The 18,852-nt window shown below is 39.4% G+C and overlaps 2 protein-coding genes across 2 annotated transcripts; one reads left to right on the forward strand and one right to left on the reverse strand.

Moving 5' to 3' along the window:
- The first annotated feature begins 928 nt into the window (after positions 1–928).
- On the forward strand, positions 929–9,349 carry LOC139444065 (carbohydrate sulfotransferase 11-like). Its single transcript, XM_071224970.1, has 3 exons — positions 929–1,031; positions 6,948–7,000; positions 8,189–9,349. The coding sequence occupies exons 1-3, from the start codon at positions 929–931 to the stop codon at positions 9,347–9,349; spliced, it is 1,317 nt and encodes a 438-aa protein (XP_071081071.1).
- Positions 9,350–13,712: 4,363 nt separating this feature from the next.
- On the reverse strand, positions 13,713–14,819 carry LOC139444363 (carbohydrate sulfotransferase 8-like). Its single transcript, XM_071225317.1, has one exon. The coding sequence runs from the start codon at positions 14,817–14,819 to the stop codon at positions 13,713–13,715; it is 1,107 nt and encodes a 368-aa protein (XP_071081418.1).
- Positions 14,820–18,852: the final 4,033 nt, after the last annotated feature.

The raw sequence follows: 18,852 nt of genomic DNA on the forward strand, positions 1-18,852 counted from the left end.
AAGGTCCAGCTGCACTGCTAGAATACCTTGGCTTCATCCTGGACACTGAGAATAGTTTGCCGGACAACACAGTTCACAGAATCATTACATTCATCAAGGACGTTTGCAGTTCCCACAGCTGCACAAAACAAATTCTACTGTCCCTGCTGGGACATCTGAACTTTGCTGCTCGCGCTATTCGATCAAGGAGTTGTTTCATATCGAATCTGTTTGTCTATAACAGTACAAAGTCTGTTCGACAAGGTAGCACAGACAGCCGAATGTCGGAAAGAATGTGAAATGTGTCTGTTGTTCCTCCAAAACTGGAACGGAGTATCCCAATTTATGGACCTGCATACAATCGTAGCTTCGGACATTCAATTGTTCACAAACGCTTCGTCATCTGTAGGATCTGGTGGTTCTATGAAGGAAAACGGTTTGCAAGTGCTTGACCCGTGGAGGTAAACAAATTGTCTGACATTTCCATGGCTTACAGAGACCTGTATCCCATAGTTGTAGCAAGTATTTGTGGGCATCGCTTTTGAAACGGAAAAGAATCGTATTTCACTGTGACAATCAAACTACAGTGAACATCATAACCACTGGAAGATCTGAGATGATGCCAGGCGACTAACTGTTATGACCCTGACTCTTACATTTATACCTAAATGTCATTGCTGATAGTCTGTCACGTTCAAAGTTCCAGGATTTTCGTCGACTGGCTCTAGAATCGCAAAAGGACCCATGATAGTGTGGCTGCAATACAGAGTTGCAGGTGGTATGCAAACCATCAATTTCCACGTTGCTCATTACGAAGTTTGAACATGTTTACCACACATCCTGCTATCTTCGTTAATTAATCATCGCGATAGTTCGTGAGTCTATTCCAAGCGGTGAGGACTATATACCCTCCCGCTGATCAATACTGGCATACAGCTGGTGTTCTCAGATGACATTACACACAGCGAACGCCATGATACGACAATTACAGTGTGTTTTGGTTGCTGTTGTGTGTGGGGTTCTGACATGTTCATATTTATTCTGGAGAGAAGGTACGTGTCGATGTGTGTGTACATTTTATTTGCATATCTTGAAGGTACATTCTTGTCAATAGGACGCAATCAGTTCAGTGTAACGTACAGTAGTACTGATATGAGCATAGATTGTGTAAGGGGAAAAGTAGTGTGTGTGTGTGTGTGTGTGTGTGTGTGTCTTTTCCTTCTTGTTCATAAAATAAAATAACAGTATATAAGCAGTTATTGTGATAAATATTCGTCTGTGGTGTTATGACATATGTGGTTGTGCTGCCAATACAATATGTTACATCTGTATCAGTTCAGGTTTGTTTAACTCTGTGGCTATTCCGTTGAAAATAGGTCACCAGCATCCCATGCCAGTCATAAGATATAACAAGACTTTTACTCGTAGCAGTTCGATTCATGCCACGTAATCTATAGCACAAGTAATAGATCTATAGTCTTATACTAAGTGCACAAAGGTTATTAACTCAATAGCATGCAAGTTGAGAACATTGGTAAATTGCGTTTGAAGTGCATGGCTACCGCCTTAATAAAAATAATATCATATGATATACTTGCAGGATTTGATATGTTGTATTCCAAAAGGAATCAGCCAAGCCTACACACGCGTTTGTACAGGACGTCGACAATGCCATCCACTTTTGCATGTATAGGCTTCTATCGATTAACACGTCCCATTTTAATTCTGGAAACCCAAAAGTCCAGAAACTCTACGCTCTTTGCCCAGGCTCCGTTAAAGGTATTTACAAAATTAAACATGCCGTTTTCATGGGAACATACCAAGGAAGAAAAAATGAAAAAAAAATTGTTTAAAAACTCAATATTTAGACTATGTCGCCCATAGGCCTGCCCATGGGCGAAGTCTGGCCCATGGGTAGGCCCATGGGCGAGAATATGTTCCTTTACTTAAAACTCATGTTTTTGTTTCGCAAATACATTTAATGTATTTATTCAAGTATCATGACACAAAATTTAACTCATTTTAACTTAATTCAACGATTTTATAGCGATATTGAAATATTTCGCCCATTGGCGAGAAAAAGGTTTGGCCCATGGGCGAGAATATGTTCCTTTACTTAAAACTCATGATTTTGTTTCGCAAATACATTAAATGTATTGAAAGAAGTATCATGACACAAAATTTAACTCATTTTAACTTAATTCAACGATTTTATAGCGATATTGAAATATTTCGCCCATGGGCGAGAAAAAGGTTTGGTCCATGGGCAGGCCCATGGGCGAGAATATGTTCCTTTACTTAAAACTCATGATTTGTTTCGCAAATACATTAAATGTATTCATTGAAGTATCATGACACAAAATTTAATGAAAAAATGAAAAAAAAATGTTCAAAAACTCAATATTTAGACTATGTCGCTCATGGGCCTGCCCATGGGCCTGCCCATGGGCGAGAATATGTTCCTTTACTCAAAACTCATGTTTTTGTTTCGCAAATACATTAAATGTATTTATTTAAGTATCATGACACAAAATTTAACTCATTTTAACTTAATTCAACGATTTTATAGCGATATTGAAATATTTCGCCCATGGGCGAGAAAAGGGTTTGGCCCATGGGCGAGCATATTTTCCTTTACTAAAAACTTATGTTTTTGTTTCGCAAATACATGCAGGTGTTCTTACTATTTTCATGGCATATAATGTAACTCAATTTTACTCAAATCAGCTATTTTACAAATTTATTGAAATATTTCGCCCATGGGCGAGAAAAGGTTTTGCCTTCGAAATCCTTGATTATTATATCATGCCAGAGTTCTGAAATACAGTGACAATGTTGCTGAACAGTAGAATCTGATGGACGTTTTGTGCAGAACCTGTTTGACACTATGGGTTCCAGGACCACTAACACTCTGAGCTGAAAAAGTTTGGTCCTAACCGCACCCAACATCTTTAATGAACCCGGCCTTATCTCTCAAAACGTTTTGGCAGTTTATCATACGAATTCATGTGCGTGTACAACATTAAGTTTTAGTTAGTTTCTATTTCATTTCCCATTTTATGACCCGTTGATACATCCCACTGTGCAATTACGTGACAGGTACGCGTGCGCGTATTTTAATGGAAAGAAACTATTCGTCTTTTATTGCATAACGTTTGGCTGAATATCTTACATTCTAACGAAATCTCGAAATAATTATTTAATTACAAGCAGTGTCGAACTAACCAGTAGGAATTATGTTTCAATGCGATTGAGGAAAACGTGAGTGAATATTGTGACACTAAAGCAACTTTTAACTGCATTGTCACTTTTGGTATGAAAATGGTAATAGTTAAGAAAAACGTAACAGCCTTCTTATGATAATTTTCATATTCTCATTAGTACGTTGTGTCTAATTACAGCGTCGGCCTTATTTACAGGTGATTCTACAATACTTGTTGTCGGTCAATTACAATCTGCCACACCACGCGTGAATAAACAGTTATGCAGGTGTTGCTGTGGGCAAATACCTAGCCTGTACATGTATATTTTTGTGGATACATGTATTACATATTTTCGTTGATATGTGGATATATAAAGCACCAAGAAACAAAAAGTTTATGAAAGATGAATTTGTGCCTTGATATATATATTCAACGCGAACGAAGCTTGTATTTTCTCCGCGATCCTGATGTGTATCATCGTTTAATTGGTCATTCATTAAAAGTATGTTGTGAGGCGATATCAAAGGAGCCGCTCAATATACACAGTGTCGTCCGTTTCGCGTGAACTACCACCCCACCCTGACAGTAAGAGTTATGTAATCGGTACACAAATATATTTGGTGCGATGTCAGTGTGGAAGGAGTTTGAATTACGTCCGCCAGTGGCCACAGAAAGTATAGTACCAATCAACAAGGCCAATGCCGTACTAATAACCTAGTGACTCGCGTAACAACGGCTGTTAATATGTCTGCTACATCTACCATACCATCATCCCTGTCACAACTGGCGTATTAACGGTTTATTCAAAAATTTATTGCAGAAATGTCGTTACCAGACTAACGTACGTCGTATTCAGTCCTCAACTGGATGTCACATTCCTTATATCAGTTAACAGCCCTGTTTGTGAAAGTATTTACTATACCTAAGATTTAAAGACTAATAAAATCAATTGTAAGACCATAAAACCGAATAAAATATGTCTTGGTATCATCTCTTGTGTATTAGATGATGGCAATGACCGGAAATGTTATAACGTTAGATTAAGAAGGAGAAACATTAAAGTGTTTTACCATACTTGGAAACATGAGCAATAAGATGTAGCAACATAAACATGCATGGAATAGGGAAAAAGGATGAAAACAAATTGAAAAGGATTTTAATACAAAATTATCGAACTAAATAACTTGCCTGAACAGAAGGGGTACCCAAACTTGTTTGACAGTTATTCGTGTGTTGTAGACTGTCGAATGGGACTCGTGTGTACGTAGGGTACGCATATCTATTGCAAGTTTTAGTACTCATACACTTTCTCTTTTTGTGTTTTGTTTGTTTGTTAGTTGTATAACGCCACACTTAGCAATATTTCAGCTGTATGACGGCGGTCTGTAAATAATCGAGTCTGGACCAGACAATCCAGTGATTGACATCATGTGCATCGATCCACGCAATTTGGATACGATGACATGCATCAACCAAGTCAGCGAGCCTGACCACCCGATCCCGGTAGTCGCTTCTTACGACAAGCGCTGTCGCCCTTTTACGCCAAGAATGGTTTGTTGAAGATCTTCACGGGTCTATTGAATGCAGGGATTTGTGTAAAGTCATCAGACAGCATACAATGCCAACTAAAAAATTATACTCAGTGTCTCCGCAAAGTAATATAGTACGGAACTTAGAGTACATGTGAGATTATACTCAGATTAGGGAGATGTTTAATCCATATAACGTGTTATCATTCTACCTAACAATGTATTTAATGAAATGAATGCAAAACAAACTCAACGGCTAAAAGGTTTCATTGAAAAAACTACCCCTAGTCTTGACTAATAAAACAACTGCAACCCGACACAGATTAAACGCAACTTACAAACACAATCATAATCTGGTTAGTCTGTATCACTCAACGAGGCCGCTTACTCTGCCCACAGTATGACAGTATTGGGCAGTTCAGTAATTAGGAGCCAAAACCAGGCAGGTACGCTGGTCACACTTGACTGGTCTGACTGATGATTAGGTCGTCTGACAATTGGGAGTGAACCATAGCAAGAAGTATCTGCGAAACTATTTGCTCCTTTTATGGGACCGATTAGTTTTATGACCATGGGCCTCGGCACAAGCGTGGTGTTGGAAGACAAGTTATACATGTACATCCGATATGGTGACTGTTTTTCGCTATTCATATTCTAAATACATTCATAATACCACAACATTTTAGTACTCCTTGAAACTTTACAATCACTTCAATATGTACAATAGATTGAACGAGAACACTTGATATATTGCAGATTATTAAATCATTGTCTCTATTATCAGCCGCTACGTTTGTATCGTTTGCATTGTACAAAGAAATATTTTATCTGTCCTTTTGCAGATTTAGCCTCAGAATGTGCTCATTCGAATTAGGAACGAAAATAATTGCTTATCATGAGTATATATGATACAGTTAAAAGTTACTTGTACACTGTAGACGTATTCACTTTAAAGTCGCATACGACGTTCGCGAGCGAGTTGAATGATCCAGGTTAATTGGAACGAAGTCTAGAAAGGGTTATAAAGTTTTGTATTTGGTAATGTGTAGGTTTGTTAAATATAATTTTTTAAATTCCTTTTATTTCAATATGTAAAAACATAACTATGGGCTTAAAAACAGAGCTGACTTGATGGGAGATAGCCACCTCAGATTGTCTGTTGGACACGGTTTAACCTTACTGTGTCCTCACCCTGGTTGTTGTTACCGTTGTTATAAGGGATTAAGAGCTACGGCTCATTGCATTTTTGGTTACAGTCTGTATCACTAAAGTGGACATGTGCAGGTGAACTCTTTTCAATTAGTATGTGAAATGCCCCAAAATGTGAACTCCAGACAATAATAACCTGAGGGTAAATCCACGTGCGTCTGCCTTTCCCCTCGTTCACCTTCGAAATCCTTGATTATTATATCATGCCAGAGTTCTGAAATTCAGTGACAAGGTTGCTGAACAGTAGAATCTGATGGACGTTTTGTGCAGAACCTGTTTGACACTATGGGTTCCAGGACCACTAACACTCTGAGCTGAAAAAGTTTGGTCCTAACCGCACCCAACATCTACAAGTTTGTAAGCTTGTAGACATCATTAAGAAGTAATTAACAGTCCCATGCTGAGACCTTTCTCAAAATTCAGACCGGTGGCAGGCTGCCAACAAAGAGAATAAAATATCGCAACCCCGACACGAGTGTGCTCAGTCAAACAATGAACTTACGACCGGCAGAAACGTCGTATTTTAGGAACAGTGCTATAACAAGACATTCGAAATTTCTTACAAGCAGATACATTAGAGACAGTGACTAGACTACAGGTACGTAATCCGTATCAATCAAAGGTGTAAAAAAACTGAAAATCATATCTGTCGGAGACCTACCAAATTACCAAGTTTTATCATTACTATATTTATTACAATGCAAATACTTTAGTGATACATTTTTTAGAGGAGAGGGCATACACACAAGTATATTGCTTCCGTGTGTGAATGCAGGTTGTACTTTATATAGAATATAGATACTTTGTTCGTATTTTCATAAATGTATTATTCATGCTTGTCGACAATCTAAAGTTTCAATGTCACAATGCCGCCTTTGGATCAAACCTCCGTATGTGCATGCATTTCTGTGTTTCATCGTTTATGTGCATTTTAAGCTTTGAAATATTTTGTGCTCTGAACGAAAGGTGACACAGGAGGATAGCGCGAACACAGGGCAGATATGTTATTAAACTTTTGTATTTGCAGACGAACCTTCACTACAAATGTCTCTGTCGATAACATCTGGTTGTAACGTTGAGGTAGGTGTTGTTGGTGAAGAATGTAAACACAACGACATTCTTAGTGTTTTGCATTTACATTAGGGGCAGTCGGGTAGCCTTGTGGTTGAAGTGTTCGCTCGTCACGCCGAAGACCCGGGGTCGATTCCTGACATGGGTACAATGTGTGAAGCCCATTTCTGGTGTCCCCCGCCGTGATATTGCTGGAATATTGCTAAAAGCGGCGTAAAACCATACTCACTCACATTTACATTAATATACTCACCGACAAAAGAAACGCGAATACAATATATGTTTGTTAATACGAGATATAAGATTGGTTTGATGCACAAACGAACATACTGGTATGTTGTGTGAACCGAAGCTCATGAATGCATCACATGTGACGTCATAGATTCATGACTCGAGATGCACCATTTGTCTCGGGCAGGATTAGTGCCAAGAAAATAAAGACACTTTGTGGTAACAATTGACTGATTTTTAGTTTTGTCATTAATTGATACACATTGGAAACATCTCTTCTTAACGTACATACTTCTATATATGTTTCTGTGATGCTCGTTTCTTTTGGCGGTGAGTATATAACCAAAGGAAATGTCATTATCACCCAAAATAACAAGGAAATTTATGATTTGTGACAAGTGGCGTTATTTTATGTGCTTTGCATACTTGTTGTTTAAAGTCGCTCTCAGCTATATTCCAGCTATATGACTGCTCTTTAAGGGCGGTCGGGTAGCCTAGTGGTTAATGCGTTCGCTCGTCAAGCCGAAGACCCGGGTTCGATTCCCCATATTGATATTGCTGGAATATTGCAAAAAGCGGCGTAAAACCATACTCACTCACTCTATACTTTTAAATCGTTATAACGACGTCATGCTATTGTAGTTTCAGTGGACACTGTGCCAGTCATTCACTCGTCTGGCTATTCTGAACCTGCATTTAAAGAAGTACAGCTGACGCAACTATAGGTCTATTTGGCAAAATTAAGAGACGTTTGTATTTACCTGAACATTCTTAATTTAGAGAAATCATTCGAATCTGCTGATCCGGAGGTAGAACCATTAGATTCTCACGATCTCTCCACAAGGAACTGTTTCTATGTGCATAATCTAGATCAGTTGAAAAGCAAATCGATGTGTTGTGACCAAATATATCACTCCGAAATGGTTGGTGTGCCTTTCATTGATGTTGTTATCTTTAATATTGTAGAAGCTGAAGAGTCTCGATTCACCTCTATACCAAAGTCAGGCGATGAAGAGTCAACTTGAATGCAGATTTGCCAAAAGACGGGAATTACTAAAGAGGTCTTGTACGAAATACCATCGGTATTTTCTTGGACCAAGATTTCGCATACCTCCACATGGTTCAAAGACCAACGTCCGTAAAAGAATTTCATTATGCAGGATAGCGAAAGTCGGAAGCATGTTTTGGATGCGAGTGCTTGCCAAATATAATATATTTCATCGTTCTATTTTGAACACCACTGCGTTTGTGTCTTCGACTGACTTACCACAGAGACTGTATATGTCTACCAAGAAATATGCATTTGTTAGAAACCCATACACAAGGTTATTGTCTGGGTATGTGGATAAAATATTTTCTGTTAATCCGACCTTTTGGAAAAATTCGGGATATAATGCTTTAAAGCTAATTCGCTACAAGAACAGAACTGTAACAAGAACAAAACAAGAACTGAATGCCACCTGTGGTACCGACATTACATTTGCAGAATATGTGGACTATATTCTTTATCAACTCGAGGGAAATATACTAATTGATAACCATTTCGTTCCCATACATCGACAATGTGCATTCTGTGAGACTGAATATGATTACATTGGTAAAATGGAAACGTTCCTTCAAGACATGGTTTATGTAGCTGGCGCTTTAGGTATGATGGAACACAATTCCACAAGAGAGGTTGTATTAAACGAGGGCATTCACGGTGTTGACAAAATGTTCTACAGAAATGCACGCAATTTATTCAATGGCAGGCGGAAAGATATGGAAGCTTGTGGAGTGACCCTGTCTCAAGGTGTTCGTGCCACATGGAAAAGATGGCAAATTCGTGGAATGATTTCAATGGAGATTCCATTTCCAGTTGAGGCTAATGGTATTAACATAACACACACACGATTCTACAACTTGGGCCAAGAAGCTCATGCTAGATCTGATCCTAATATATTAGTACAAGGGAAACATTTGGCACTTAGAGAGGCCTATGGGACCCTTACTTATGAAGCTAAGGCCAAGTTGAGGACATTGTTTGAACCTGAATTTGAAATGTTTGATTATGAATCCACACCAGAATTTGTCTTTGGCAAGTATGAAAAGACAAAGTTTAGTTTCTTTGATAATAAGTTTGACTGATAAAATTACAAAAATGAGTACAATGTGACATAAATACATGTACAAAAAAAAATTAACAAGTATTATTGGCAATACTCGAGTAAGAGTATGCATACATTTTAAGGCATAGTAAAAATTGGTGATTTGTATACACAAAGTGCTGTCACATCAGAAGGATTAAAACAACGGACATGCCGAAATCACATGCAACTTTACACATTCAAATTAAGTGTTTGTTTGTTTGTTATGACCTGCGGCCAGGTAAACTAACAGCATTACACTTGAATGATAGATTGGATATACATTTAGTGTAGATTTGAAAAACAGATGCAGTCCCGACACGGCCGCTTTTCCAGGTTGAGAAGAGTGAGTGAGTGAGTGAGTTGGGTTTAAACAGTAGTCAAGTCACATCTCGGCGTGTCACCTTAATGTGGGAGCAAAGCCCGAAGTGATGCAAGTCTCAGTCTTTACCACTTCGGTGACACCCACGAGCACGGGTATGGTGCTGACAAACCTAGAAACATAATCGGGGCGAACCGGGAATTCGAACCCACAATCATAAGCTTCTGGCGTGCCCAAGGGACGCAACTCTACCCTGCGAATCGCGGCGCCTTAGACGACTGAGCCACACGTGACCCCTGGTACAGAAGAGTTTCCCCAAATGTATATATGTCTTGAAATCATTATCATATTCCTTGATTGTCTATTTTGAAACCATACCCTTATATTACTTATCACATGACCTGACATAGGACAATTACATCATTTCCGGTTGGGGAAAACACATGGCGGATGTAGTACAAAAAAGAATGGCCACTGCTACAAGCTACCAACATTTTAAGAAGTCACACAACCATTTCCACAATCATAATAAATATGCATTGTCGATTCCAACTACTAGTATATCATAAACATATGTTGTGAGCAACTGTCAATTAGTGATGAAACTACGCTTCACAGAAAGAAGCCATTGATTGATAATTCTTTACTTAGCCCTGTACATGATTCACCTGTTGGAGGTTTGAGAACGTACTCCATCATTGCGCAGGGCATCATCCTATATATATTGCTAACTTCCATAAAACTTTAAGTTTTTGTTTTTGTTTTCATCACGATAAAAAAACTACAAACGTAAAACATCATCCCTAAAACGTAAAAAAACATTCGGTGGATGATTGATTGTATGCTCCATCAATTCAAAGAAATCCTTTTTTTTATTTCCTCTTAGACACGGGGGTCGTTTGGGTAGCCTGGTGGTTAAAGCGTTAACTCGTCACGTCGAAGGCCCGGGTTCGATTCCCCACATGGGTCAATGTGTGAAGCCGATTTTCCGGTGTCCCCCGCCGTGATATTGCTGGAATAGTGCTAGAAGCGGCGTGAAACTATATTCACTCACTCTTAGATACGGTCGAAGAGTAATAAATATCGTTTGTCTCTCTATTTGGTTGCCTGATTAGCTGTGTGTATTAAAACTTGTTTCTTTGCTCCGATCAATTTAAACATCACCGAATGGAGGTGTATGCAGCTATGGCTGGCGATCATTTGAACAAGTCGTGATAGCCTCATAGTATGTTGTGTGATCGGTTCACGCAACAGTGAATGTGTACTCGAGGGGGGTGGTATGGTATTAACCGATTAACCTTGGAGCGCCTCATAGTATTCGTATTCGAATCTAAGGCGCCGCCATTCGCTGTGCAGAGTTGCGTCCTTTTGGCACGCCAGAAACCTATGATTGTGGGTTCGAATCCCGGTTCGCCCCAATTATGTTTCTAGGTTTGTCAGCACCATACCCGTGCTCGTGGGTTTCACCGAAGTGGTAAACGTCTGAGACCTGCATCACTTCGGGCTTTCCGTCCACAATAAGCTGACACGCCGTGATATAACTGGAATACTGTTAAAAGCGGCGTTAAACCCAACTCACTCACTCACTCACTCTTGTACAAGAAACAGAGACTCTGCAACACACAAAATCGCCATAAGCCGACATCAAGCTGGAGAGCCTCAGACATCAGTTGCCCGTCGTCTTAATGTCAACCAGAGTACAATTTCACGTCTCGTTGTACGATTCAACATTCTGGCTCAACCAACGTCAGTCCACGCTCCGCCCGAGACACTACACCTGCCTAAGATCCGTACATCCGTGTGCTGCCTTTACGGATCGCACTCTCACTGCCGAACACACAGCTGCCAACGTGCCAGGACTACGAAGATATCCACCCAGTATGTACGGAATCGTCTTCGCCATTTTCGATTGAAAGCTAGGAGACCTTATTTTGGCTAAGTCTATCAACGTCATCCCCGCCTTCAACGCGTTCTTTGGTGTACCAACGTTCAGATCTGGAAACTGCAACATTGAAGACGAATTTGGTTTAGTGATGAATCACGTTTTCTGTTACAAAGATGTGATGGCCGAATACGTGTATACAGACGTGTTAACGAACGTTTTGTTCGTAATAGTGTAAGTCAAGTGGACAGATTTGGTGGAGGAAGTGTCAGAATGTGGGGGAAAAACAGACGGCTTTACGTTACAGGGAGGACCTTTTGAGGCAACACCTCCTTCCTGCCATTAACGTCCAACGTGAGATTTTCCAACATGAAAACGCAAGGCCCCACACGGCTCGCGTCAATGGAGCCTTCCTAGCTAATAACAACGTAATTTTGCGTCTTTTGCAATTCAGATTGGCAGATGTGAACGGAATTGAGCATCTTTGGGATGAACTCGGCCGATGTCTGTCACAGCGTCAACCACAGCCTGAAACCCTTCATGAACTGGCTCGAACAGTGCAGGAGGATTGCCCAGGCCATAATTCAAAGACTAATATAATCAATGCCTAGGCCTAGACGTTGCCGTGCGTTTACACAAACACGCGGTGATCATAACAGATATAATATCTTCACGGCTTCCGTGTGTTATGAAATCCAGAACATCACATAGACAAACTTTGTTGCACCAACTACGTGAAACTACAAGTATTACAGAACACTTATTCTCTATCATGCTTTGAAATAAACCCATTAAGGGCTGAATTGTTTAGTTATGTTTCTTTTTTGTGAGAGTATATTTAAATACCCAGAATTTTACAGTAAAAAGGGGTTAATAAATGGAAACTTCAAATTCAGAAGAAAACACTTCTACAACATATACTAGTATATCTTCCTGAAATGGTATATGATTAAATACTTCAAATTTCAAAGAAGACAGACCGGTGAAGATGCGGGGTAGAATAGATCTTCGGCAACTCGTGCTTGCCGTAAAAAGCGACTATGCTTGTCGTAAGCGGCGACTAACGGGATCGGACGGTCAGTCTCGCTGACTTGGTTGATGTTTGTCATTGTATCCCAATTGCGCGGATCGATGATCTTGATGTAAATACAATGGATTGTCTGGTCAAGACTCGATTATTTACAGACCGCCGTCATATAGCTAGAATATTGATGAGTGCTGCCTTAATCAACAAGAAGAAAACAAAACTATAGAACTATGAACACAGAAATGCATTAACTGCATCACATAACTCGTGGTGCAATAATCGTGAGATATTGTCGCCTCTCTGCACTGTATGCGCCGTTGACAAATTACAACACGATACCAGTTTTTTATTACTAACAGACAGACTTGTATGTTCAGTCTCACCCTACGTGCATAACGGAATTATGAGATATTCTATCTTAATAAGGAACATAAGAAACTATCATGAATGAGTATAAATGGATCTTGAAGTGATGTCATTGGTCTGTATAAGCGTAACGAAAAACGTATGTTTCGTGTAGTATCCGTGGATAGTGATGATAGTGTATATTAATGCGGAAAAACATAGACACAATACTAAACATGATCATAGGTCATTAGTCACGGTAAGGGTTTAGTGTGAGAGATGTCTCATTTGAGTCCAATCTTGGCATCCTTCCACAATAGGGATCGAGGGTTAAGTAAAGAAAATGTGTATTAGCTGAAGAACATAGATGAAGGGATAAATGAGAAATACCCATATGCAATATAGAGAGAAGAAAGTTTCAAACACCAATAACATAATGTACAAATGTCTCACTTTTATTCACAATATCTTAGACCAAACTGACATTAATGTTATGTAATCTTAATGGTTAACAGTAACCCTTCGCGCAAACTAAATGATATGAACCGGCAAACATGGAACATGGGCATTGCAGATTCATCATTATGTTCAACACATAGAATCTTCTAAACTGAAAATAAGCTTGAATCACATTTACGAAATATTCCCCTCCTGCTCAAATTAGCACCCCGAACTTAAAATATGGACTAAAATAATTATGTTGGTATTTCCATAACGATTATTTTAACAGTGCCAAAGGCATATTTTGTGTTTGTATGTACAGAAACTAAAGTGGATATTTCATCTTCTCAATCCCGTAGGAATTTATTATCAAAAAAGCTAAAGTTGTCCACATTTCGATATTTTCCAAAAACGTAGTCTGGCATAGGATCATATTCAAACATCTGAAACTCGGGTTCAAAAAGCTTCCTCAGTCTGACCTTGGCCTCATAGGTCAGTGACCCATATGCTTCTCTGAGTGCTCTCTTTTTTCCCTCCGACAAGACTTTAGGATCAGACTCATTGTGCGCCTTCTGTGCTAACTCATTGAATCTTTCAAATGTCACTTGATCATCATCTGCTTTCAGTGGAAATGGGAGATCCATAGATATCATTCCTCGAATCTGCCATCTTTTCCAGGTAACACGAAGTCCTTCAATAAGTGTCACTCCACATCTTTCCATTTGCAGCCGCCTCGATGTAAACACATTGAACGCATTTGAGTAAATCATATGATGCATCCCCTCTAGACCCCAATTTATAACAGCATCCCTTGATTTGTTATATTTCAGAAGTCCCATCACGTCACTCACAAACACCATGTCATCCACAAACGTCTCCATCTTCCCTATATAGTCATAGTCAACATTACAAAACCCGCAGTGTCTGTGAATAGGATTAAAATGTCTATCAATATCCATCTTGTTGTCGTTGCTGTAAAGAATGAAGTCCACAAACTCCGCAAAAGTAACGTCGGAGCCACACGATGCATTTCCTGCACTGGAATTCTCCTTACCGCGAACAGTTTCCGCGGCTTTAGATCCCACCGCTTTCCAATACACAGGGTTTATTGAGAAAATCTTATCTACATATCCCGACAGTAATCTTGTGTATGGGTTTCTTACAAACGTGAATAGGGTGTGTGGTGTATTTAGCTTTGGTTCTTTTATTCCAATAACTATTTTGCTATGGGAGTCCTCGCCTATAATTGTCTGAGTATGTCTTCGATAAACAGCAACAACATAATTCCAGTAAGTACTTCCAGCTTTTTGTATGACACACATTGCAGAGGTTTTATGGTTATTTGGATGCGTCAATATCATTTTTCTTGACGAAACAGTGCTCCCAACACGATCACAAGCTCGTTTTAAGATGTCTTTTCTTTGGGCAAATCGGCACTCCAGCTCCGCTTTCATTTGGGCACTTTGGTGAAGAGGAAAGTTTAAGTCTCTCTGAAATATAAAAATATATAATAAAAAGAGCATCAGAAATACTATCATTACGTCCAGGGTATATTTTTATTTTGTATACTTGAGACAAAATAATTTTTGCCATTGTTTTCTGGAACAATTCGTTCTTTCAAAACAAGCCCATATCCATCCCTGAATATCAAATAATCCTATTCTAACCAGAATCACGGATGATTATGTAGGTTTAATTCAATAATTTCTTGTTTAAAGAAATAACAAAATACGAATTCATTCCCAACATGTGTAATATCGTCACTGTCATTGTGTGACCAAAACGTTAATGGAGTTAAATCTCGAACTGAAACTGTTCGACTTGTTATGTAGATGTTAAAGTTTTACAAAATAAATAATCGAGTTTCGACCAGGCAACCAAGTGAGTGAAAGCATGTTCGCGAAATGAGTACAGATGCGCAGCGATCCACGCCACCGGCATACGACTACCAGATCTGAGTTTTTGTTGGCTCTTGCGACCAAAAATATTTTTATTTGTGTGAGGACTAATTATAAACGGGTCCCCATTTGGCCTTACTTGAGAATAGGTTGAGACCAATTCAGCGCCTCAAAGTGGGTAAAAGCCTAAAAGTAACTTCGCCTACACGTTTTTCATATACTGAACAACAAAAGTTCCTGTGACATTGAATAAGATTTAATGCAAAGTTTTGTTACCAAATCTGAATCAATTTCGGTTTGCAACAGATAAAAGACTCCTGTAAGTGTTCAAATGGTTTAATTTGCCATACTGACTTCAGAAAATGCGTGATTTCATAAAAAAAACATGAACATGCCAAAATGTCGATTTACAAATCAATAGCGTGTGTGTCCTCTGGTTGCGATGCAAGCAACACATCTTTGTCTCATGGAATGAACCAGGCGTCGCACAAAGTCCCATGGGATATCTGTCCATATCTGCTGGAGTGTCTGTGGAACACGTGGTTGACGTCGAAGGCGCCTATCCATCACATCCAACATGTACTCGATTGGTGAGAGATCAGGGGAGTGAGCCGGCCAGGGGATGACATTCATGTTGTTTTGTTGAAGAGAATCCCGAACAAGTAGAGGCCGGGCGTTGTCATGTTGAAAGGTAATGCTTGGGCCATAACGACGCTAAAACGGTAGAACAACAGGGGCGATGATCTCGTCGCGGTAGCGCTGTCCATTGAGATTTCCCTCTACCATTATCATACGGGTCCTCTGTCTTGCTGTAATCCCATCCCATACCATAACGCTGCCGCCCCCGAACCGATCTTCGTCCATGACACAATGATTGGCGTAACGTTCACCTCGACGTCGGTACACTCGAATCCGCCCATCGCTGTGGCTGAGGTGAAAACCAGACTCGTCAGTGAATAGAACTTGTCCCCACTGCATGACCGTCCAGCATAGTCGCTGTCTGCACCACTGTAGACATGCTTGACGGTGATTTCCTGGCGAGTCTTCTGGCGACAATCCCTGCACATCTGAGGCGACAACGTACGGTTTGTGAAGATATTCGTCGTAGGCCAGGGATGCTTTTTGCACTCACTGTTGCTGGCTTGAATCGATTTCGTAGGTGTGTTGTTCGAATCCAGTTGTCTTGTCGATTATTGATTACGTGTGGCCTGCCACTCCGAAGAAGGTCTCTGACTACATTCGTCTGTTGCGAAAGTTGCCATAAACACCAAATGATGTTTCTGTGGACATTAAATTGTCTTGCGACATCACGTTGACTCGATCCTGCTTCAAGCATACCAATGGCTAGCAGACGCTCATTTTCGGACATGCATGGCATTTCGTAATGTTGAATAAATTGCGTAATCTTGTTGTTTTTCTGATTGGTTGTTGTCAACACGATGCTAAACAATGTATATGGAATCCCGTTAACGCACATGTTTTTATACCCATTCTTGGGTTGTAAAATGTATGTGGCTTGCATAAAAGTCAACTTTTACATGGAATGCATGCTTTTCTGTAGCAGTTGCGTTTTTGTGACTTGATTCCATACTTGTACTACAATATTGAAAACCAAACTTTACTTTAAAAATACACTAAAATATTGAGGTCACAGGAACTTTCGTTTTTGAGTATATTTAGCAAAACGTTAATGGAATTAAATCCCGAACTGAAAATGATCGACTTGTTATCTAGATGCTCAAGTTTTACCACTGTGACAAATAAATAGTCGAGTTTCGACGAGACAATCCAAAACGTCGGTCCTAGGGAATCACCAGTTTCTATTATCAGTCCACAAGGGAAACTAGTATGACTCGATCACTGAAATCAATAATGAATTTTGTCGGCTCTTACGACCAACAATAACTATCGTTGTTGGGGGCTAATTACAATCAGGTCCCAATTACTGAAGAATATGTTAAGACCAGTTCAGCGCTCAAAAGTGGGGGAAAAACAGAAAGGTTTTATACATATTTTGGAAGAGTTTTGTCATTTTATTTACACATGTATTTCATATTCAGCAATGGTTGTTGGCGATGACGAAGTCGAAAATCATGCTGCTGACTTATGGCATTATTGATAACACTTATATCCAGGACTGATGCTGTTAAGTTGGGCTCCGTCAGTAATCAGTTGGTTAGACTGCCTCAATAAACGGTAATAAAGCCATGACACTTTTCACAGGGTATATAATTTGATAACATGGTTTGGACATGTTCAGTTTACATAGAAAAACCATACTATTTCATGACAAATTATGTATTTGGTCATGAATTCTTGATAATCGCATACAGAATGCTCTCAAACAAATAAACTCCTCATTGCCAAACAGTTTAGAAGTTTGGATGTTGTAATTGCACCATTACTTTCCATTGTACACTTCAGTTAAATTCACATCACCATAGATAATCATTATATTTTTTAAGTATTCCATAGGAAATATCTTCACTAAAATAAGCTGTAAAGTGGCCCTTTCTATCCACAAGACATCCTGATTCCTGTGTAACTTCTAATTATTTATATTGTGTAAACCTACCTCTAAATGACCAGAAGACAAAACACCCGTAGCTTCTGGCTCTCGAGTGCCATCTGAAACAATCAATATGTAATTCACACTTTGTCATACAATAAGTGAGGACCTTACTTCATGAACTGTTCAAATTAATTCTCACTTTATGAGTTATGTATCTGTACCATTGTCACCGGGTCGTCAAACGCAGCTCGTGACGGTCCAGTGATCTTAGCGCCTCCGACTCATCACTGTCCAGCGATCGGCAGCTCGGCTTCAGTTTTGTTTAATTTGAGTTTGTTGGGCTATGGTTCGGGAATTTGCTGTCTGTAAATTTCATTCTATACCATTTCAATGTTATGTTCTTAAATGTGTTATCCCACAAGAGTGTACAAGCATATTCACATTTTGAAAGTGTTTTAGTAACTTTGATTTTTGCGAAATAACGGGATTATCTCGTACTATGTAGATATTTCTCGTGTATCTCGTCATTTTTGCCACCTTACTAATTGTGGCTTTAGGTAGCTTATGTCTAGCCCTATATTTTGATTTAGTTTGCTTTCGTCAGACCTTGACGGATAGCTCTGCGACGGTGTGAACTGTCGAACTCAGTTTCCCTGGTAGGTTGTTTATCCGTGTAGGGATCTTTGTCCGTGACAATTGGACTCCAGTCACTTTTGATTCCAGTCTCCTTAATTATATAAATATATATGTAGCTGATAATAATAAACCAGTGAATATTTACCACCTTGTCTATCATGCCTTTATTTACATTCATTAACACTCTAGTCACAGGGCTCAGCTCAGACACGACCATATTCTAGTAGAATCATATTTTTAAATCCTTTTGTACATATTTTATTATTTGTTTTAGTATTTTGAGCACCAGAAATGTACACCCAACTGTTGAATTAAGTAGTACTCTGGATACATGAGCTCTGGTCTATCCTCTTCAATGGTTAACACATCCTATGAATGCCAGACAGATACATAACAGAGGGTGTAAGCCGGAATTGAGACAACTGATATACCCCAGTCAGA

Source organism: Haliotis cracherodii, unplaced genomic scaffold, assembly GCF_022045235.1.
Source record: "Haliotis cracherodii isolate W230 unplaced genomic scaffold, xgHalCrac1.p SCAF_5, whole genome shotgun sequence".
In the NCBI taxonomy this organism is placed as follows: domain Eukaryota; kingdom Metazoa; phylum Mollusca; class Gastropoda; order Lepetellida; family Haliotidae; genus Haliotis; species Haliotis cracherodii.